The sequence below is a fragment of the Falco rusticolus genome, chromosome 3 (genome assembly GCF_015220075.1).
Source record: "Falco rusticolus isolate bFalRus1 chromosome 3, bFalRus1.pri, whole genome shotgun sequence".
Taxonomy (NCBI): Eukaryota; Metazoa; Chordata; class Aves; order Falconiformes; family Falconidae; genus Falco; species Falco rusticolus.
In genome coordinates, this window is record NC_051189.1 from 51,881,271 (window position 1) to 51,904,258 (window position 22,988).

General features: G+C 42.5%; 2 protein-coding genes across 2 annotated transcripts in view; both read left to right on the forward strand.

Annotated features, from left to right (window-relative positions):
* The window catches only part of GAREM1 (GRB2 associated regulator of MAPK1 subtype 1), a 103,160-nt gene extending 91,743 nt beyond the window's left edge, over nt 1-11,417 (forward strand). Inside the window, exons 5-6 of the mRNA XM_037381199.1 lie at nt 1,454-1,620; nt 5,176-11,417. Of these exons, the coding sequence (XP_037237096.1) occupies nt 1,454-1,620; nt 5,176-6,085 (1,077 nt within the window). The 3' untranslated portion in view covers nt 6,086-11,417. The remainder of the gene's footprint in view (nt 1-1,453; nt 1,621-5,175) is intronic.
* Nucleotides 11,418-20,415: 8,998 nt separating this feature from the next.
* Nucleotides 20,416-21,739, forward strand: LOC119144124 (maternal DNA replication licensing factor mcm3-like). The gene is made up of 3 exons (XM_037379049.1): nt 20,416-20,560; nt 20,658-20,811; nt 21,459-21,739. The coding sequence occupies exons 1-3, from the start codon at nt 20,417-20,419 to the stop codon at nt 21,599-21,601; spliced, it is 441 nt and encodes a 146-aa protein (XP_037234946.1). The 5' UTR covers nt 20,416; the 3' UTR covers nt 21,602-21,739.
* Nucleotides 21,740-22,988: the final 1,249 nt, after the last annotated feature.

Here is a 22,988-nt window from a genome sequence, read left to right on the forward strand (position 1 = left end):
TCTCGAACCCCCATGAGTATATATATTTGTTCAATAGCATGCAGTATTAACTTTGCATAGTCTGACTGCGGAGCGGGGGGGCGGGGGGTGGGGACATGATGGGACTGAAGTCCTTAGGCATTCTTGGGGCACAGCACTAAAATGGTTGAAGAGTTTTATGCCTGAATTCAATAACAAACATGAATAAAATTGATATTTTTTTTTCTTGAAAGAGCAAATAAGCACCCTTAGAGCAAGATTTATTTCAGTGTTTTATGCTGTCGGGCATTTCCTGTAATTTTGACTTGTTTTGAATTAGGGAAAAAATGTACTACAATGTCCTAGTCCCCAGTTTTCCATTTCAGAAAAGTACTAAATGGGTTGTTGCATTTTGAAAGCACTGAAGTGGATTGCAAAAGGTTCCACATTTATTTTGTTTTTAAATAAATTAAGTCACTTTAATTGCTAATTATGTGTTGCAGAACTGCTACGATAACTTTTAGTTCTGCAGTGTTGTTATCTAAGACTGTTTCAGACAAGGAGAACTTAGAGGTCTCCTCCTGCCCAGGGGGAGGTGGTGGGTCTTTAAAAATCCTGCTTGACAGCCTAATTCTCAAGAGCCTTGCTCACCTCTACCCCAACTAAATAAAGTTGCTCTCACAGATATGTACTGACGAGATTAAGATCTTAATTCCATTATTTTTTTCTATGGGGATGGATATTGATATTTTGCTCCTACACAGGCAGACTAAACTAGATGTCAGATAAGCAGTGCTAGTGTCATGTGTTTTACACTGCAAAGTTGGCTGGCTGCAAAAAGTAGACCTGTTGGCTGGGTGCATTATTTGAACAAACTCTTTTGCCCCCACCTTTCAACTTGCACGTTTTGTAGTTAGCCTTATCCTGGACTGCTTTGACAGCTACAGAAGGACAGAATCTCCAGATACATATGCTATTCCTGGGGAAAGGAGGCTGAGAATTATCCTAGAGCTTGGATGGCTGATATCACTGGTGAAGTCAGTCAGGAAACATCAAAGTCTGTTGAGATCTTTTCATTATGTAAGCTTGGTTTGTTACATCTAAATAAACAACACTAATGAAGTTTAAGCCTAATCAATTGCTCCTTACAAAATGTAAAATATCTAGAACAGTCGGTCTGATTTTGTTTGTTACTAGAAGGTTATATTACATTGTTTCATTACTGCTGCTTTTTAAATGAGTGGATATCAAACTACTGAAGAGCATGCTAAAAAAAGATTGCTAGTAGCTCTCCTGGTAGCAAGGCATTCTTTCGGACTACTTTATGACAGCCGCCTACTGTTGCAAATGTATATACTTAGCATAATTTTTCTCTTCTCCCTTTTTAATTACTTCCTTTCACAGAACAAGGCAGAACCAGATGTGTTTCATCTGGTTGAAAGTGCTCTTCCCCAGATTTTCTCACTGCTTACTTACATGTTCTTCTTTTGTACAGGTAAAAGAGGAATGCAGGCTTCTGAATGCTCCCCCTGTCCCACCGCGGAGTTCAAAGCCGTCCTCCACCAGTCCTTCCATCCCTCCTCGTACAGTCAAACCTACGCGACAGCAGACCCGCTCTCCTAGCCCTACTCTGTCCTACTACTCTTCAGGACTGCACAACATGTATGTGTTTGAGCTGTGAGAGCCCCATACTAGCGCTTTTTGAGAAAGTTAAATTTAGCAGTGTTCTTTTTGAAGGCACTCCTTTATAAAGGCATGGTACTGTGTCAGAGTGGCTGACTTTTTATGAAATGGGCTAACCTGTCAAGTTATTTTTAAATATTCAAGAGGAAGCAAAGCTCCAGCAGAAACTGTGTTTTACTAGATAGGACATAGCAATTTATATCAAATATCTGCTCATTTTGCTATAGGTAATCTCACTGTAAGGTGGCACAGGTTGTCTATATGGAAAATCCCGTACAGTTCTCTATAATCTTGAAGGGCTTGAATCTTCAAACCAAAACATCCTGAAGCTAGTTTTCACATGGGATTTCAGTGCTACGTGCATGCAGTGCAACCAGCTCTGATCAGTGCGGCACAAAAGGGGCATGGTAATCCAGAAACGTGTTGTGCCAGCTGTATGGGATGGGTGTGACAGAGGACAGAGAGGCCAGCAGGCACCACTAAGTGCAAAGTAAGATGGAGCAAAAGGGGGCCAAACAGCTTCCAGATCAAACTCACTTCAGCACAAACCTAATTCACAAACTGGAAAAAACACTCACGCTAGTCAAAGTTGACAGTGAATTCTGTATTATGTGGCTCATACCTTTTCCTAGCAATGCAGTATTCTTCCTCTGGTTCTAGAAAGTATGTAAGACTTTTGAAGTCTCACCTCCTTTTTGCCGTGAATGTCTTGTTGCTGTTATTTTTAGTATCTCTTCAATGACAAGATACTACCTGCCTGGATATTACAAACTGGCCTGAAATGCCACTGAAATCACTTCAGCCTAGATGCAATTGGTGTAATAACTTATGCTGGAATTGCCTTTCTAAGCCATACTGCTCATTTGCAGCTTAGTGTTGTGTGTCTGATACTGATCACTCTAGATCAAGGCTGCTTGTTTGGTTTTTTGAAAGCCTGTTGGATAGTTCTGTCAAGGTCTCCTCCACAGGAGGCTGAGCGCAAGACCTCCCAGCATGTGGGGCCTGGCAAATGCTGCTTTCTCTCTTTGTAGCTAATAGTACATCTGCCTCCCAAGAAACCAGGAGAACAGTGAGAAGTAAAGCTTCTTGAGAATGCAGGAGGTTGTGGCAAGGTGGGCATCAGTGTCTTCTCCCAAGTAACGAGCCATAGGACAAGAGGAAATAGTCTCAAGTTGCACCAGGGGAGGTTTAGCTTGGATATTAGGAAAAATTTCTTCACCAAAAGGGTTGTCAGGCATTGGAACAGGCTGCCCAGGGAGGTGGTTGAGTCACCATCTCTGGAGGTATTTAAAAAGACGTGTAGATGTGGCACTTAAGGATGTGGTTTAGTGGTGGACTTGGCAGTATTAGGTTAATGGTTGGACTTGATGATTTTAAAGGTCTTTTCCAACCTAAACAAGTCTATGATTCTGTGACTTGTCTTGAACTTGACAATATTTACATGAAATTAATCTCCAGCTTGGGTCCAGGCCAGATATCTCTATTTTGGTAGCATTGACGTAGTGCTGCAGAGAAAGCTGCTAGAAAATCGGCAACGCATGGAGTAACCAGATTGCTGGTGAAGTTGCTTTTCAAGTCTTGCCATTTTTATCATTGATCTTATTTTCTGGATCACAGAAGGTTGCAGCCAATATTTTAAACACAAATAAAGCCGATATGATCTGTCCTTATCTGCCTATAAAAAAGTCTGATTCCTCACTTCAGCTGTATTTGAGATTTCTCTTGCATCCTTTGGCACTGAGTCCCAGTGAATTAATTTTGGTGGAGGATGAATGAGGAACTGCTTTGGAAATGTTACTTTATCAGTTTTGGGTAATTCTGTTAATCTTTTAAATCATTAAATGTTTCCATTTCTAATATTGAATTAGAGAACAGAGACAGGATCAATCAATTTAATTCCTCTGTATCATTAGTTGTTTACAACTCCTCACTGACTGTCTTCTCTGAATTGAGCAACCTGATGGCTTGGTTTGTGAAAAATGCTTTGCACTGTGTATGTTAGACCAGTTGGCCTTTAAGCAGCCAGAAATGACCAGTTGGCAGTGTATCCTTGTTGAGGGGAAAAAAAAACCCCAAACATTTCTGCTATTGCATCTAACTGCTTTAACTGGCAGACTTGTCTTGGTGACATAAACAGGAAAAAAAAGTTTGGAGGGCACGGAATGGAGACAGAGGGATGGTTAGATAGAGGGAAAGTGCATCTGTTGGGGAAGAGGTTTATAACTGGTTTTCCGCTAGTATAGCTGATTTTAGGCATCTGTGCTTTGTGTTTGAGCTGGGCACGTCCAGGTTGGCTTCCTCTCTGACTCACTGTAAGCACACAGGGAACTAATTTTGTGTCAATCTATTCAAAACTATGCTGCTTTTCTGAAAGCTGCTGCCCTCCTCAAGCACTTTTCACTGAGCTGTCAGAGAATGACTACCGAGATTTTCTTGAGTAGTTAGTTTCCAGGAGAGAGAGGTGCGTAATTAAAACTTTTTTCAACTGTTGGTTTCAGTCTGTTGTATTAAGTAAGGATTTTATAAATCTGCTAATTGTTTTTCCAGTGTTCAGGCTTAATTGGCCAGAATTCCAAAGGCCAACCCAATCCTTTAGACTTTCTCTTAGGAAGTGGCATAAAAGCAGCAAACATTCGCTTTTGATAACAGATTGCATGCTTTTGTTGGCATCTCAGTCTCTCGGGAATATCTGGATATAAAGCATCGGTTCCTTCGGACAGCCTGAGCTTAGTTTACCACCTGGAAGTAGGTCAGGGTAACTTTCTTTAGGTGCCTTTGAAGGGCGTTTGTCATCATGCTTTTTAACGACATGGACACACAAACAAGGTACTGTTGGGGCAAGCTTAAAGCTTGATACTTCAACGCATACAGCTAGGTCTGCTTACTCTTCCAGGTAAAACTCTTTCCTTTGGCAGTAAGCATTAACTTATTCTATGTTATTGTACTGTGCACTGGTGCAGTTTTTGCACTGGTGACCAGTGGGGCAGGACCCTGTGCCCATGCAAGTGCCGTAACAAATGAAAATGTTGTTTCCAAAAGGGCTTCTGGTCATCTCTGAAGTCAGTCAAGCTTGGGTCTAGTGCAATGGTTACCTGCCTCTCTTCCAGGCTTTTGCATACCATGGCGCATCTGTGGTAGATAAATATAAAATACAGGATTAGAATGTCTCCTAGTATATGTGAGTCTGTTCCTTTTCTGTGGTGGTGTCCCTCAGGAATTTGGCAGTGGAAAAACTGAGTATTTGGGAGGTGACACAGAACTGAATTGAGACATCTACTTTTTTATGAGCTTGAAAAACCGAGACATGAGGCTTTGGGTATATCAGCATCTTGTCAGGCTTGTAGAAGGAGTAAAAGAACTGTCAGTGCATTATTCAAACATGTTGTTAATTCAAATCTCAAAAGTTCTGCTGGAGGAAAGAAGATTCTTTCCTTGTGACAGCCACCCTCTGACTCTGTCAGATGATTTATGAATATGTTCAGATGCTTTTTTTTTCTTTGTACTAATGACATCCTTTTTGCTTTGTTCCTTAAGCAATGTCACAGAGAGCGACACTAACCCAGCTGAGAGCACACCTGTTTCCTGCTACCCTTGTAACATGATGAAAACTGAATCCAAAGAGCCTGAGAGCACACTGCCTTTGGGAAGCCCCTCAGCTGAAGCTCTGCCTTCAAGGCTATCTTGGCCAAACCATTTTTCAGGAACTGCTGAAGGCCTGAATAGGACTGATTTCCTGCTCGATCCAAGCAGGAGCTACAGTTACCCCAGACAGAAGACTCCAGGCACGCCAAAGAGAAACTGCCCAGCACCTTTGACTTTTGACTTTGACGGGTGTGAGCTCCCGGCAGGGTACTCCCCACTGACCCCAGCAGAGTTTACGAACACCATGTCTAGCTGTCCGAAGTCAGCAAGTTACTCTCTAGACTGCACGGATGAGAAAACTCTGGGAGTCAGCAACGCAAAGCAGAGCCATTCGTGTCCTGCCTTACCTCCTCGGGCACCGAAGTCAAGTGAAGAGAAAATGGTTACAGACATGTGTCCCTTGCCACTGAAAATAGATGGTGCTGAGGAGGAGTCGAAAACTGGTTCTCCAGACCTCTTGGAAGATCAGTATCTCGTTAAAAAGGGCACACAGGATACATTCTCTGTGTCATACCCCTTCTCATCTCCCCTCCACCTCCAGTTAGCACCAAGATCTTGTGGGGATGGCTCTCCTTGGCAGCCACCCACAGACCTTTCTGGACTCTCGATAGAGGAAGTGTCTAAATCACTGAGGTTTATTGGTCTGTCAGAAGATGTCATATCATTTTTTGTTACAGAGAAGATTGATGGCAATTTACTAGTTCAGCTTACTGAAGAAATTCTGTCAGAAGACTTTAAGCTAAGCAAATTGCAGGTTAAGAAAATACTACAGTTCATTAATGGCTGGCGGCCCAAGATGTGATGCCAACTAGTTAGTAGTGAAACTGTGCAAGATGTGCTTGTTGCACTTCAGCTAATACATCACTTCCTGTTTTTTGCACTAAAAGCCCTTCGTGTAAATAGTAGTAGAAAAATTCTTACTATGCAGATAAACATTTTTGAGTGGTGAACAGATTTTGGTTTGGGGTTTTGGTGGGTATTTTGGGGGTTTTTTTTAATGTCAATAATAAAGGTAGAGAATCTGCAGAGGTGCCTTGTGCATCCCTAAACATTCGACAGCTGCTAAAAACTGAACACTTAAGGGAACTTTTACTCCATGGTCTGTTAAGACTTAGTCGTATTTATTACTGAACAATGTAATGCTGAAAGACACACACCAATCCAGTTTACAGTTTTGTGTTAACTGCAAAAAAAATGTATTTCTTATGGGGTTATTTCTGTTCAAATAATATTTGGCAACATGCTGTGACTTTCTTCCATTTCTGTAAACAAAAGCATGTTCAGATATACAAAAACATTTTAACACTACATCTGAAAATGTTAAGAATTGCTGTGAAGTGCCACTAATACACTATCCTTGCAGCATATTTTTATTAATGGTATCTTCCTGACTACCTGTAATGTGGATACATTTTCCATGTTACTTTGAGTGAAAACAAATGTTTTTAGAACAAGAGTTTTGCTTAGCTCATTGCCCAGAGGGGAGGAAGAAGGGGCACTTTCCTACTGAGCCACTCTGCCCTGGCCAGTTAGAAGTTTATGACTTGTAGATTTCAAAAGTTGCTTTTGTAGTCAGGTGGCCGGAGTAAGTAGCATGACTTCTGGTCGTGCAGCTTTCTCATGGGAGAGGCAGTTCGGTGCACAGACTCTTCTTTTGGCAGATCCTGCCTGCATCTGTAGCCTGCTAGCACAGCCCTTGCAATAGCCTGGCTCTGGCGAAAGGCACCCCCTTATGGTTCCTCTGCTGCTGTTACCGTGATCTGAAAATGTGCTGGATGTGCTGTCCTATTCCTGTGGTCGGATCTGTGTGGGAAGGTGACAGTACTCCTGTAGGATGCCTTTGAAATAAAGCATTAGCGAGGTGGGAGACAACAGAAACAGCACATGGCGTGCTGGTAAGAAGGGGCCAAGTGAGGTTTTGGGCCGTGCTACAGGAAATACTTGTGATGTTTAAGTTCACCTGACTTGTTTGCAGAGGACTAGGAGGATGTGGGTGTCGAAGTGGGAGGGACTGCAGCATTGTAAGATATGCTAATTCAGTTGCCCAGCTGCAAAAACTCACTGCAGTAGGTGTCATGCAGAAGTAGCAGTCAGAAAGGAGCACAGAGATGGGAAGGGGGCATTAGTCTGCCCCTGGAGACCTTTCAGATTTTAACTGCTCAGAAGGCTAGAAATAGGGTTAACTTTTGACAGTCAGTTGTTGATTGCTTGTAATTGGCAGAGCTCTCTGAAATGTGTTTAAATAACCCCAGGATCCCCTGCCTTTGTAGTACCGAATGCAAGGATTTTTGGATGTCCTCTGGAAAGAGGCAGTGGTGTCCATCCTTGGCAAGTGTGTGTGCCCAGGATCCTCATATAGTCAGAGCCAGGGATGCTGAAGCAGCTTCACTTGCACCTGCTGCTGAGCAGAGCCCTGGCCAGGTTAACACCATCACTTGCCTTCCTGACCTTTTTGAAGTACAAAAAAATCTTTGTTCATTGTAAGGCATCCAGTAGGAGCATCAAGAGAAAATACAGAGCAGGGACAAAACTGGGAGGCTGATTTGCCTGTTTTCTCAACCATATTGACTTATTAAAAAGAATTTATTTGCAAATGGAGTTTTCTGTTGCCTGGGCAAATTTCATGTCATGTCTCCATGTCGAAGCCAAGATGCATCATTTGCATCTTGCAATAATGCAAACCACCAGTTCCTAACCAGAGAGCAAAGCCCAATTGATGTGGGTACTAGAAAGCAGTGAGCCAAAAAATATCCCAATAGAAAAACCCCAAGAGTTCATAATCCTACTCTTCTTCTTAATGTATTGACTTTTAGCAGCAGATTAATGGCTTTGTCTGGATGCTTTTTAATTAGCATCCTAAAATATTTTAGCTGCAAGTAAGACTAAATCAAATCGAAGTAGCGTTCAGATGTGTATGGTTGTTGGTAGGCATGTGCAAGTTGAAGTCAGTTGCATTTTAACCCTCACTATGTCAAATGAGCATTCAGATTTGAAAGGGCCAGATTTTAAATGTTAGGTACTTTTCTTTGGTTTGCTTGGCTTGTTAATACCAGGTAAAACAAGTAAAATCTCTTTCGAGGGGGGAAAAAAAAAAAAAGAAAAAAAAAAAAAAAAGAAACCACCCAAAAAAGACAAAAGAAAAAAAAAGGGGGGAAATTGAGTCTTGTTAATATTAGCATTAAATATTGCTAATGCCCCTGGGATATTAACATCCCCAAGAAAATAGTGTTCTTTGACTACGGATGGTCACCTGTTCTGTTATCTCTGCTTACCTGCTTGGAATGTGTTTTCTCGCAAGCAGCCTGATGGAACTTGCATTCGTTGAGTGTGCTGCAGTAGCATCACATATGCATAGACCAAAATACAACTGGCCTGTTCAAAGGCCCAGAAATGTGCAATAATTTCAGAAGCAGAGCCTGTGTGCAGAAGTACAGCTAAAACCTCTAACTGCAGACTTGCTATTGATGTCCGTCCAGTTGTCTTGTTCTGCCTTGGCACTGCTTGCTTATTTTTATGCACAATGTTTTAGCATTTGACCTTTTCTTTTGCCCTTAGCTGCTGATCACCTTAATTTTTCAAGCCTTTTTTAGTGATGTATGTGTTCCTAACCTTTGCGTTGTGTAAATTGTATGACTATAGTGTTGAGGTGCCTGCTGTGATGCCCAGGCTGGACTGAAGCATCTGCTCTGGTGAAGTCAAGACAGTGATGAGCAATCCGGGCATCTGGAGTGTGGTGGCTTGGCCTCTGCACCGCTGTGTAGGTAGCCAGGCTATGGCAGCGCTGATGCCCATGGGAAATAATGTATTTGCTTTCCTCTTGAGCTTCCCTGCTGGGGTGTTAGGGGGTCAGGACTGTCCTTGGTGCTGTAGAAGACAGTCTGAACAGGATGGACTGATGTGAATGTCTTGGTATTATGGATGTCCCTGGGAATAAAGGCATGGTGGAACCTTTGAAATGGGACAGGAGCAGAGGAGAGCTTCAGGCCTGAGCAGAGAACCACAGTCTCTTTAGGAGGATGGGGGGTAAAACCTGGAGGCTTAAAATCTCTAAAAGGTCACAGAATGCTGCACTGCCTGCTGTACTTTGAGATGAAGGGTTACTTTAATGTTCCCACTGTGATTAAGAAGTGTCCAAACGCTCTAGGGAATATCCCTGTGATATGAACATTTTACCAGCTGATGTGAATAGAAGACAGCACTCAGCATTTCACAGGACTTGCAAGCCGTACCAGCAAACTGGGCGGCGCCGGAGCATAGGCACTCTCTGGTGGGGGTCCCTTGCTGCTGAGCTGTTGCTGTGGGCTCTTGCCTGGTTTGGTGCAACCCAACCAGCCTGTGCAATGGGTGATCCCAGACAACTCCCAAGCTCAGCTTGGAGCTTAGCAGTGGGGGAAACCAGCCTGGTTTTGGAGGGTAATGGAGTTCAACCACGTTGATGCAAGCTGTGTTGGTTGTCCTTGGGGCCTGAGAGCAGGCTCTGGCCCATTTTGTCTACTAATAGAAATGCAGCCATTGAGTTCAGACAACACGCATCATGCCAGAGTGGACCTAAAATCTCTTACTTTTGGAGGCAGTCTACTAAAATAGGCCAGTCCTACTCTTGTATTTCTTTCCTCAGATTAAATAAATGTAAGGCCTGTGGTGCTTGTTTAGTTATCGGTGTCTGAAGCTGTGTGTTATCCTCGGGAGTTTTTGTTTGTCTGGGGGGTTTTGGTAGCAAAAAATCTGGCGTGTCATTCCGTGTGAGCCTGTCTGTCCTGCACCAGGAAACACATCCTTTCTATGCAACAGTTGCATGGCACCACAGGGTCTGATGCTGCCTTCAGTGGTGAAAGCTGGATTCTGGCATGGGGGCTTTTCTGGAGGGGGACACAGAATTGCCTGGGGGAGGGATGGGGAGGAAGCTTGAGGAGAAATGCTTGTTTCCTTTCAATGCTCCTTGTGCCTAGGATTCAGGTTCTTTGTATCGCTGCCTGGCTGGCTAACCAAAGCTGTATTGAAATCAACTCAAAGTGCATATTTGCATTCTTATTCTTGCTGTATTGTAAAAATTGCCTACAGCTAGAAAATTAGAGACGGAAAACATTTGGTCCACGCAGAATTAGAAGGAAAATGTATTTTGAAGTATTCTTTCCAGCTAGAAGCAAGGGTGTGAAGTAACTGTGTGTTCAGAGGGTTTTTTTCCAATACAACAGCTTTACTTGCCACTTTAGTGGACTTTATTCCACAACAGCTTCAAGAGAAACAGCATAAATAGCAATACTGTCTCAAAACCCACCATGTTTCAAATCTGTAAATACTTGAAGTGTTTTCTCCTATGTTTTCTTCTTGAATCAGCTTCTTGATTGTCTCCCTACTGAATTAAATGTGCTGGCACCAGCTACTTGTGCACTGCCCGGCGGGGTGTCTGCCTGCAGTGCAGGTCAGCAAAGCCCTGCCTGCGGGCCAGGCAGGGGGGACACCGCACTACTGAAAAGCCAAACACCAGCCCTCTGTGAAAGGAGCAGGGCTTAGCCCAGCTCTCCTGGCTTCTCTTTTTGATGCTCTGAAATTGCAGTGTTGCCACGTACAAGCTAGAAGGTACAAATGAAATCCTAGTCAAAGCAAGAGATCGTCCTTTATATTTGCAATATTAGGGACAGCAGGGCAGTGGGGAAATGCAGGCCCCTTGGTGAGATCTAGCAATAAATGACTCTTCAGTTGTTATGTCTTCAAATCCTAATAGTTCGGAGTTGTTCAGACTTTACCGTTTCTGTGCGTAATAACCAAATTTTCAGTGTGAAAATCTGCAGAGATCTGCAGAGTGATTCTCTTAACTTGGACAATCTTTGGAATTATATTTAAATTATCTGTTAGTTCTTAGCTCTTTAGATTCACTTTGGGTAGGTCAAAAAAGTAACACTTGGGACAAAAAAAGAGAAAGCCCCAAAACTTTGGCTTAGTACATTTCCGTTATAAAACGAAGCATGGTTTTTGTGGAATTCTGTGCTGTTTTGGGCTTTTGTGTAAAAGGCTGAAGGCGGATTATTATTTAAACCAGGTGCAAATAAATATCCCTGTAATGTATATGAAAAAATTTAAACTGCTTATTGTAAGTATATAAACTGTATATTAAAGACACTATTTTCATGGTATTTCAAATGTGTACAGAATTTGTTGTAATCAGTTGGTTGGGTTGCATGTATTATATAAAATGGTTAGCTTTCATTTTGTAATTTTGCTGACTTATCCTCTTGCTCATCTCAGTATAATTTGGAAATAAGCTTTCTTAGTGAATTCACAAAGTGAGATTGTGGTAATTGAGAGGAGCAGTCAGGCTTTTGCATTTAACCTCTCAAGACACATTACTTTTCCCTGTCTTGTAATTTCACTTGATCCCCTTCAGCAAGAGTATCAAGCTGTGTGTTCTCCGAAGAATTTGTTGCCACATAGCTCTCCTGGCTCCAGCAGACATTCACCTAAAACATTATTTTCCAAGCCCTCAGCCTATTATTTTTGTTTTGGAGAAATGTATTCAATTATAATTTGCATATGCTTTTAAGTGCAAGACCATGTACAAGGATTTCTGCTTTGCAAAAACTCTCTGAAGCATTTATTGGGTGGGGAGAGAATTAGAGGCAAAAAACCATTGTGCTCCAGGTTGGCTGTTCACATTTCCGCCACTATTGGCAGTAGGATGAAACATCAGTTCTACAGCCATCCAGGTCATGCAGATAAGTTGCTGTTGTGCCAAATTCCGCTTTGGGCTGAAGCTTTGTTTGCTGATACTGGGCCAAAAGAAAGTTTACTCCAGCACAACGGTAGTTGTGGAGGGTTTTATGGAAGGACTTATTACTGTATGTTTATGAGAAATAAAGCAGGGCAGAATCTGCCACAGTGGTTGCTATTGGATTTGAGACAGATGGGGTTTACTTACCTCCAGCCCTCACATCTAGGAGAGGGGAGAAGTTTGTCTGGAGGCACGATGTGCATCTGGGGAGAGGGAAACAGAGAGAAGCAGAACTGCTTTCACCAGTTAAGAAATATCTAATTTGCAGTGAGCAGGGCTGTCTAGGGCGCATCTCTGCTCTGCTGTCCAAAGAGGGGGAAGAAAAAATATTTAATATTTTGAATACTATAGTCAGTTGGCTTCAGGCTGAGTGAAAGGGGTCTGTGGGGAAGCATTCAATGCACGAAGGGGAAGGGAAGGACTATAGCCTAAGTGAAAGTGTGGCCATCTCCCTATCTATCAAGGAAGTGCTGTTCTAAGGCGGGCATTTTCTGTTTATCTGTATTATAGTAGTCATCAATCCTGACATAAATCTCCTGTCTGACTAGTCACCATGGCTACCTATAAATGTGAGTAAGGAATACAGGCAGGGGAGGGACCTCTCCAGTTTGGGAAGTGCAAGCTTAACGCTCGTGGATGTATCGCTCATCTTGGTGTGACACATTCATTGATTAGGGCTCCCCTAGATCTGTTAGGTGGGTATGTACCCTGTTCTCCCTCTCACTGGGGCTCCTGCCCTTGAGTCGAGTTGCTGTGGGATTCAGGATGTTGAGAAAGCATGATGTCCTGTCTCATGATGCTGAACTGAACTTGCCGAAGTCATTAGTTGCAGTAGGCTGTGGTAGTTCAGATTGTCACTAGCACTCTACACCATGCTCTGTTGCCCAGGTATAAATATGCTCTATGTCACCAGATGCACACATCATATATAAACACTTTCTCCTGTGCACAGGGTGACCTGCAAACCTGGGAAAGCTCTTCTGCTCTCCCTTTGTTCCATGCCTTGAGCAGATGGTGGGATTTGCCATTGCAGAATGGAGAGAAAATCTGGGCTGCTCTGGCAGTAGCTGTAGGTGATTTTGCCCAGGCCCTTGGTGCTGCTGGACCATCTCCCTAGCAGCCTTGCTCCCACGGCAGCATGATTTTCAGGGGTTTGCTTGGCACCCCTTGCTCAGCACCGTCTATGCCCCTATGGGCAGCTGTTGGAATGGCAACTCTGGTAGTTCCACAAAAACTCAAGATTAATTTTATTCTTTATATACTTTTTTTTTTTCTCTTGCCCGTGGTTGTCACACTCAGCGAAGATCAATTTGTATTGAAAGTTGACAGTATTTATATTTTTATTCAGTTCCCTGGATGCAGTGTTTCTCCTTTCCCAGGATAAAACCTTGCTATTCATTTTCACTCAACACAATGAAGAGCTGACGTGAAGAATGGCTTTGAGAAGGAGGTGTCTTCTCCCTGTTCTTGCCATCAGATTCCAAAGGGGGAAAGTTCAAGATGGGTAACCAAGCCACCACAATGTGAGCATAGAAATATGAACCAAATCTTTGTTTATTGCTTGATGAGACCTCAAAATGACCTTGGCTCCTGGGCAGGACAAAAGGAATGTGGTGCCAAACGTGCTTGGATTAAACAAAAACTATTCCTCACAGGTGAGTCTGGTGTAGGAGGAAGAAGAATAAGAGGAAAGAAAATAGGGAGGAAGGAGAAAATATATTTAAGCTGCCAAGTCTAAGGAGCTGGCAATGAAGCAGAGGGACGTGTCCTCTTGCTTTGTGTGGCAGTGTCTGCCATAGTACTTGTATGTGCCATGGTGTCAGACTGGCAGACAGCTGCAAAAGATGAAACCTGCTGTAGGGATTGCAGAGGGTGATAGATGGGTTCAGGGACCTCATTAGGACTCTCTGCTAATCCTATAAAAGCTACGCCGCAAGGAGATGTTTCAGTTGTGTTGCTGCTATTCCATTATACAGTATCAACAATTATTCTTAATGAATATGGGGGTCAGTGAAGCAGTTGTCCAGGACTGAGTTTCCCGTGGATTAGTGCAAACACAAAGCAGGAGGAAACTCTTAATGCGTCGGCAATACAAGACCGGGCAGAAGATCTAGCAGAGTCCTGAAGAACTGCATGTATCTTGAGCAATCTTGTTTATTTAACTGCAGCTCTGCAAGTGTGAGAAATATGTGACAGCTAGAATCGATCCTAAATGCTATGCCTAGATAGCCTCTGGTCCTGAGAAATGAAGCATAGGCCATCCCGTTAAAGCCCTCCAGATTCCCCCTGAAGAAAATGGGTATTTTTGTCCCTCTGAAAGGCTGGAAAATCACACTGGTTTAGTATTTCATAGAATGGTAAAATGGTTTGAGTTGGAAGGGACCTTTCAAGATCACCTAGTTCCAATGCCCCTGCCATGGGCAGGGACATCCTTCACTGGACCAGGTTGCTCAAAGCCCCATCCAACCTGACCTCAAACACTTCCAATGATGGGGCATCCACAGCTTCTCTGGGCAACCTGTTCCAGTGTCTCACGAGGCTTGTTGTAAAAACATGTCTTCCCTATGTCAAAATTTAATCTACCCTTTTTCAATTTAAAACCGCTGTGCCTTGTCCTGTTTGTACAGTTCTTGGTAAAAAGCCTCTCTCCATCTTTCTTATAAGCCACCTTTATATATTGAAAAAATGTAAGGAAGGGTCCCTGGAGCCTTCTCCAGGCTGAACAGCTTTTCCTCATAGGAGCGGTTGTTCCAGCCCTCTGACCATTTTCATGGCCCTGAATTTTCTCCTTTTACTACCAAATCAGTGAAATGGTAGTAGAGATGGGCACGGCCCTCTGTCTATATCTGTCCCACAGAGGTCTGCATTTACTCTTGCCTTGCTATTGATTTGTCAAATGTTTTCCTTTTCTGCATCCTGTAATGAAAGGCAATGATTAGTTTAAACAGTTTTAGTTTGCCTATCTAGTCAGTTTTCCAATAACCCTTCTTTCCTGACTTGAAAAAAAAAAACCAAACTAAGGACACGTATTGTTTCTTCTTTTGATTTTTTTCTGCTCTGCTATGGCTGGTTTGCTGAAAAAATAGTGTCATTTCACAGGTTCCCCAATGTTCATTGTTACTTTATAGATTTAGATCTGAGCTTCTTGTGCAATGTGAAAAACTAGGACTTGGAAACTGAGCCTCCAGTGGGAATGCGGCAGGCCAAGGATAAAAAGCACACAAATTTAAAAAGCAACAAGCAACAATACAAAACTAAGTTTCCCAGTTTGACCTACAAACTCAACCCAGCGTACAGTTTCATTTTGTCACCCTCCTCTGCTACCTTTTGGCCTCCAGATACTGACTGAGTGCCTCTTGCCGTTGGTGACAGGGCACTTGCAGGGATGTGTGGCTGCCTCTGGTCCCACACAGAGCCCTACAGCTGTGCCTAGGCAAAAAAGGCCATCCTTTTCCTGCCCTGCTCCTGCTGTCGGTACCCCTCTTGCACCAAGAGCTTTAACCTCTGAGCCTTCATTGCAGATAACTTGGGTTTGGCTTCCACCATGGCTGAAAATCCTGAAGGAATCAGGTAGGGTGATATGCACACATAAAAGCAGGCAACCAATGTTTGTAAAATACTGCACTACTGTTGAGTAGTAAGAGCTGTTTTGAGGACTACAAAGCTATCAGTTGATAGAGTTCCTTTCATTCTTCTTCCCTGGTTCTTCACATGTGAAATGAGCCCATCCCCAGTCCTAGTGTATGGCATGATATTCTGCTCCTACCACCCTGAAAGGCGTTTGGTTATTTCAACCCTCTGGGGATTACTGAGGCACCTTCAGCTACTGTCTAGTTGTGTGGAGTTCAGTTTCCTAAACATGTATAATGTCATTTATATTTGATAGCTAGCAGCTGGAATTTGATTTTTATAGTTTATCCAGATGGCTTGTTTTCATATTTCCTTAAGCCAGTGTTTTTACAAGAAAATTGAAGTATCTACATAAGTAAAACTACGTAGATGATCCACGAAAACTGGTATAATGCTATTCCTATTGATGGTTTTAAACAGAAAAAAACAGAGATGGGCAAAGCACAAGTAAAAGGAGTTATAGTAAGGCTGCAGGTTCTTAATCTCCAACATGAAATCTCAGGGCTGATCATGAACCTGCCTGGAGCCATGAATTTCCATATACAAGACGGAGCTTTGAAATCTTTTTCAAAGTCTTATGTTTGAACTGTAAAAAACCAGAGATGAGAAGGCAGTTTCTAAAGTAAAGAGAGAGGCCTCTCTGTCGTGCTGCACCTTTCATCTCCAGACACAAAGGACCAACATACAGAAAAAAAGCAAGCATAAACTGAAGCGCAGTGGCTCAGAGCAAGGTTGTAGCCTGGTAGCACCTCCCTCACAGCAGCTCTGAGCAAAAAGCATGGCAAAGGAATGGGAACAGGATAAACCAGGATATTCCTTGGGACTGCTTTCCCCGTCTCCAATGATTTACATCTGGGGGGCTTTCAGAGACAGAAGTGATATTTTGTATTTAAAAGTCACTGTCTTCACTAATGAGTTTTGAAGTTTCATGCTAAAATGCAAATTTTTACCTGTGGCTTATGTTGGATTTTATTCAGAAACGCTAAGCCAAAATCAAGAATTTGGGAACAGATGCATTTCAAGACCCCAGTGCCACCACTAAAACAGGATCAGCATGTTGTGTTTGTAAACCATATGTGACTCTGCCTCTGGTATTTTTGTTCTTGCATGCTTTTCCAAGGTGTTACAACTTTCTGTTGGTACTCACAGAGCTTGAGATTCATGCAACAACCTGTGGAGCACCTTGAATTAAGGGATGCTTGTAAATGACTCTGTAAAAAAAAAAAATCTCTCCCAATTCTCAAGAGGTGCAGTTTGTACCGGCTCATTCATGGGGTTCTAAAGGAAATGTGCCCAAATACCAAGGAACAAAGTAAATGTTGTCTTGGACACCAAACCTCAGCATTTCTCAAGTTCTGCGTGAAACCAATCTTACTGCGTGGGTTTCTGCATTTATTTCTCAGACAAAATTCACCCTGAAATGAAATAGGGTTTTTAGAAGCCAGAGGGGATTCCAGCCAAGGAACTAAGATAATGTTTATCAGCAGAATTTGACCTAAGGCATTATTGAGCCTTTTAGACCTGTGTTATATATCAGAAAAATTCTTCCCAGAGAGCTATTCTCCATAACAGCCACTGCTTATTGCTCTTGATTTTGCCGTAAGCCAAGCTCATAAATGCAGTTTTAATTGATGTAATGGAAGACTTGGAACTTTGTGGGGGAAAGAAGGATTATAATTCCTCCAATTATGCTGAAATATTTGTAAGATAATTTTAAATAGGTGTCTTCTAGAAGGCTTTGCTGTTTCTTCATTTTTAATACTTACCATAAGCTATTTCAGATGGGAGCTCTTTAAAAGCCAGAGCATCATCAAAAGGTTGTTAAAAGCAGGCTAGCCTCTGGTTAGCTCAATTTTTTGCTAAAGCTGCAACACATTACAGAATGCAGGTGGGTGTGTACGCACCTGCATGTCCTTATATATGCAAGTAACTAACAAAAAATACGCAAATAAAAAATCACCTGCTACTTGTCTGCTGCTTACTGTACAGCTTAAGTGCTTCTGCAATAATGAAAACATGAGTTTTTCTAGCATGTGAGAACAAGCAAGTGAACTTGCCTGACAGACAGGAAGGAAAATCTGTTGATGAAGACAGACTGACAGTTCAAGTTCAGAGAAATGGGAAAAGGGTAATCCAGGCTCCCTTTTAAGTTCACTTAATAACAAGGGTTTCTTCACTTCTGAGAAAATCGAAGATTACATTCACACAGGTAAAGGGCTTTTTAATTTTATTGTTTTAACTGAGTTTCTTTATGCAATTTTCCATTTGATTTGATTCCATTTAGTATGATAAATGCTGCTTAATCTTGAAATTCTTTTTTTTATGGGGGGCAAGTGTTTTCATTTATGAAAAACAGAGATGAAAGATTAACTTCTAGTATAATTTGGCTGGAAATGAAATGAATTTGGATTTAGCTGTATCTCCTGGATAGTTTTGCTGCAACAACAAATCTTCATAAAGTTAAGCTGCCTCTGCTCAAGGAGTGGAAGAGGTGTGTTCAGCTGAGCTGTGAGAAGCTCCCGTGGTCTCTGCCCTGCCTGTGTGTGTCTGACTGGAGTCAATACCATCAGATCCTCAAAATGTAAAGGAATTTAGGATTTTAAAGTAAGATTATAGCAGCAGCTTTTCATGGTTTAATTATTTTATATTGGAGGCTGCTGAATGATGCGTTTGGTGAGCTGATTGCTTTTCAGAGAGCATTAAAAGATTTAGTTGCTCCCTGTTTCAAACATTTGGAAATTTTTGCACTGGGATTGAAGGGAGCTGTGGAGCAAATCATGTCTCTCCCCGGGTGCTGGCAGCTCACTTCCTTGGTAGCTTGGGCCGTGTGGAAGGAATTGTGACAAAATGTAATTATTTTGGATTTAAGCTTTGTTGTAACTTGGTCTGTGTTTTATCTCTCAGCTGTATAAAAGGCAATATGCGCTGGGTGTTGGGTTTTCTTAATCGTAAGTATTACTGGCAAGTATTAATACAGCATCTTCCCCCTGCTCTGCCAGTGGCACTTGGTGTCACAGGACACCCGCTGCCTGGGCTGGTCCCGGGCACACAGCTGTGGTGGGGAGCGAGCATCTCTGGGTGGACATCACTTCAGGTCCCAGTGTCCTTATTTACCTCAAGGCGTTAGCTGCAGCTCAGGGTAAAGTAGGTGCTATAACAGTAATACAGGCAACTTAGGTGCCATCGTGCCCTCCTTTCTTCGCCATACCGTTGTGTGGCTGTACTTGCTGGAGTTGCCATCCATCCCCCTCCGTGGTGGGGAAATATCCAAATATTGCATATCCCAAGAGCCAATGGTTCTGCTTACAATATTACAAATATCACATTAAAGGTATTCACAGAGAAATTATCTTCTTTTGGATAGTATGGAGCAGGATTAAGCAGTCATAAAAATTTCCGTCCATCAGGGTACCTCTGGCTGCACCCCTCCCCAGGCCGTGCCAGCGGGCCTTGGCACAGCACACAGGGGGCTGCCTGTTGGGGCCGGCCTGAGGGAAGCTTGGTATCAGCTAGGAAGGACTGGCATCTACTGCACAGTTAAAAAATTGTCAGCATGGCTTTAAGTGCTATGGGTTCTGTTGCAGATGCCTTCTGTACTGATTACAAAAAAAACCACAGTAGCTTTCCCCTGAGGATCCACTGGGGAAGATCCTGGTTTTTTAGAGCCAGAGCTAAGCCTCGCCTGTGGCTGCTGCCGCCTGCTGCACCCCCGTGCCCCACGGGGACATCTGCCACACCGCGTGTGAAGATGAGAACAACCATCACCACCTACCTCTGTCTCCTCTTTACCAACGTCCCTGTTAGCAGGGCCCGGACCCTGCCCAGTGACAGCCGAATGCCCCCAAGCTGCCCCCCTGCTCCGCCGGGAGCCCCGTTTGTGCAGGGCTGGGGCAGGTCTGCTCAGGGCAGCCGGGAGAGCTCGGCTGGGCCATGGCAGCCGAGGCAGGCTGAGCAAAGCAGGGAGGCTTGCCAGGGGCCTCCAGAGGCAATCCCAGCTGGAAATGGATTTGGGTTTGATTTCATTTTCGTTCGGGTCCTCTTACCTAGGAGACACAGCCGTGCCCTAGGGGGCTTGTGTTTCTCACATGCAGACCATGGGCTGTGTCCACTTCTCTCTCGGGATCGTTTTATACCAATTGCACTCTCCCCTCCCCAGAGCATTCTCTCTGAAGTGGCAGCCATCTCACCAGTGCTTCCCTACGAAGCCTGTAAACCTTCAAAAGATTGATAGGTCCTTAAAATTTCAAGTTAAGGTGGTGTTTCTCTGCTTTAAAATTTAGGTTTCTGAGATGGTGGCTTTTTCTCACCCTCAGAGGTTTCCAAGGGTTGTCTGATTGGTGTGTAGAAGAAGCCCAAGTGTCTGGCAAGCCTTTTGAAAACAAAACAAAAAACGAGTTGTCTCTCTTTCCTTCAAAGGTAGCCCAAACACCAGAGCACGTTCTTTGAAGGGATGTCACACCATACTGCTCCCCACCGCACAGGTGTCCCAGCCACCCGTGTTGCAAGGTAAGGAAGACATTAAATCCTCAGTGCTGCAAAGCTATCTGACCTAGTTCTAGTTCTTTTGAATTCCAATGTTGGAACTTCGTTGAATCCTCCTTTAGGGTGGATTTCACTCACTAACCGTAATAAGAGGGATAAATCTAATAATTTCTTTGCCTTTGATTATTTTTCTGTTGTGAAAACAATGGTCCAGTATGTATTTAATAGTTCATCTATTTAATAGTTAATCTCATGACATTTCTCTGCATCTGGAGGAAAATACCCAGGACAATAATGCTGGCTAATAATATCAAACTGATGAGCAAAGAAATAGCACCCACGTTCTCAACTGATGATGTGGCAAAGATCAAGAAATTCTGCAAAACTCAAACTAAAGTAAGTTATAAATTGCACTAATACTGGCTAATGGATAATGAGATTCCATTCTAATGTTGGTAATGTGCAATGTAAGTGTTTGCTGTTTCTTAAATAGGATATCTTTGACCATTTAAGCAAGTCTTTAGCACCAAACGTTCATGGCCATGAGTATATTAAAAAAGCCATTTTGTGTATGCTACTGCGGGGTAATGAGAAAGTTCTCAACAATGGGACAGACATTAAAGAAGACATCAATATCTTATTATTAGGTAAGAGCATGTAGAGTTAATAGTGCATTGATAAGTTATTTTATTATCCCCCCTCCTCATCATGCCAGTGTAGTTCTGTTATGCAATATTAGCAGGAAAATAAAAGCCAACCCAGTACAAAGACTCATTTCGTCTTATACAAGAATGTTTGTTAGTGTCTTAGGATCAATTTATTTTATCCTTGGGCACATTTTTACAATTATTTCTGTTTTGTCCCACACTTCCCTATTTACGTGACATCTGTTCTATGTTTCTAACTAGTGCCGACACAATGTGCAATCGAGTCTAATCCTGCACTGCTCATTCGGGCAAGACACCCACTGATTTCACGAATGGGCTTCAGTTTATCGCTTAAGTTGATGGAACTATTCTACTTCTGTCACTTGTAGGCACGGTGGCTGTTCAGTTGTGGCTTCATTTCTAAGTGCTTTCAGTACCCATAGTTAAGTTACCTTAGCCTGACAGTGCCAACCTGCTGCATAACAGGTCCTGGCAGAGGTGTCAGCTTCCTTACCTAAATCAAGCTCTTTGTTTCTCTACAGAGCTTCAACCAAATAGTTGATAAATTGCTTTTAAAATAGATTAACCTAAAACAATAATCGTTTTCAAGTCTTTCTGTTTGAGTATGTCTTTTCTTTCCTGAGGAGGGCAACTTGCACACTTCCTTATTGGCAGTACTGAAACAAAACTTCATCCACACGCACTACTATGGCATTTTCACCATGTCGGTAGAGATGGGATCTGTTTTCCAACAACAACCCCTTGCCAAAAGCACTTCCCCAGCACCTGAATTACCTTCCTGTGTATCCGAATATAGTGCATGTGGAGACATGAAAATTCAAAACAGCTGTATAATGGCACTCAATGACATGTTAATGGATCTGCTGCACTTTGCAACCCAAAGGACTGTCTATTAAAGCTTTAATAAATCTAAAAGTTGGTCACTTAATAAAATGCAAAGGTAGGTTGGACATAGGCATACTTCTTTGAAATTAGGAATGAGATCTTAAATTAAAAGAAAAAAGGATTTATTCTGGGAGGATTCTGAAGCAAGAACTCTAATAAGGAAAGTATAGTTCGAGCATTTCTGTCTGTTTTATTGATTTCTGAGGATGTCTAGTACCTACCTGTGTTGCAGTAATGTCTGGAGGGGTGTTAGGTATGTGTTAATAGCATAGCAATACCAGCTTTTCCTTAAGAAAAGAGGTATGGTTCCTTTATATATATATATTTATATATTTTTTTATATATATATATATATATATATACACACACATTTACACTCATGACCTTAGGAATGCCAGCTTCTGTTTCTTTTCTTTCCAGTTTGAGAATGAAATGAACAATTGCAATCCTTCTTATACACCAATACTGTTGGTGTAACCTTACAAGTGGCTAAAGCAATTTAGAAGCTAATCAGTGGTGCAAAATTTCCAAGCCTCGTGAGCATTCTAGAGGGGAAATGCTGGAAAAAACAAACTAAAATTCTATAATGCAGAGGATTTCTTACCAGAGCCTATGAAATTTAAGGCCTGAGCACATGTCTCTGTAATGCTTTGCCTTCTTTCAGTTGCGTGAACCTGTGCTTTTGGAGATGCTGGTGGAGCATGGCAGGCTCCTGTACCTGGAATGACCAAAGGTGTTGATCTGATTTGCTTGTAATTTTCTCCCATTAATCTGAAGCTGGACATTACTCCTTATTACATTTATATGGAAACTATGTTTCTGAATAACATGTGAAATAAAAGGCTGCAAGCTTAAGAAAAAAATGTAGCAATGATGTGTCAAGGTACTTACAAGGTTTAGGTGAATGTTTTAAACTTTGGAAATTTTAATCTTCGTTACTTGAAAAGAGGAAAAACTTTGACCTTCTCAATATCCATCTCAACATACTCATAACATACTTGCAACACTGTCAGAGACATCCTCCTCCTTTTACAGGGAAGTAGCTTAGAAAATACTGAGAAAAAAATACTTATTATAAAGATCAAGAAGTAGGTTATAAAACCTGGCTGTAACTGCTGTTCAGCTGCCTGGCAAACTGTGGGTTTTGAGACCACAGCCCCAGGCTCCCCTGCAGTTAGCAGCATCAGGGTTGGCATCCCCTGACCCATCAGCAGGGACCCCTGGCTCTCCTGCTCCCACCATTTTCATTTAGTTATTGAGGTCTATCTGCC

What these genes read in the sequence shown, in the direction of transcription:
- LOC119144124 (XM_037379049.1), top strand. Translation starts at nt 20,417, where the DNA reads ATGACATTTCTCTGCATCTGGAGGAAAATACCCAGGACAATAATGCTG. An exon ending in TCTGCAAAACTCAAACTAAA is followed by an intron (nt 20,561 to 20,657) that starts GTAAGTTATAAA and finishes TTTCTTAAATAG; the next exon opens with GATATCTTTGACCATTTAAG. An exon ending in CATCAATATCTTATTATTAG is followed by an intron (nt 20,812 to 21,458) that starts GTAAGAGCATGT and finishes TTTCCTGAGGAG; the next exon opens with GGCAACTTGCACACTTCCTT.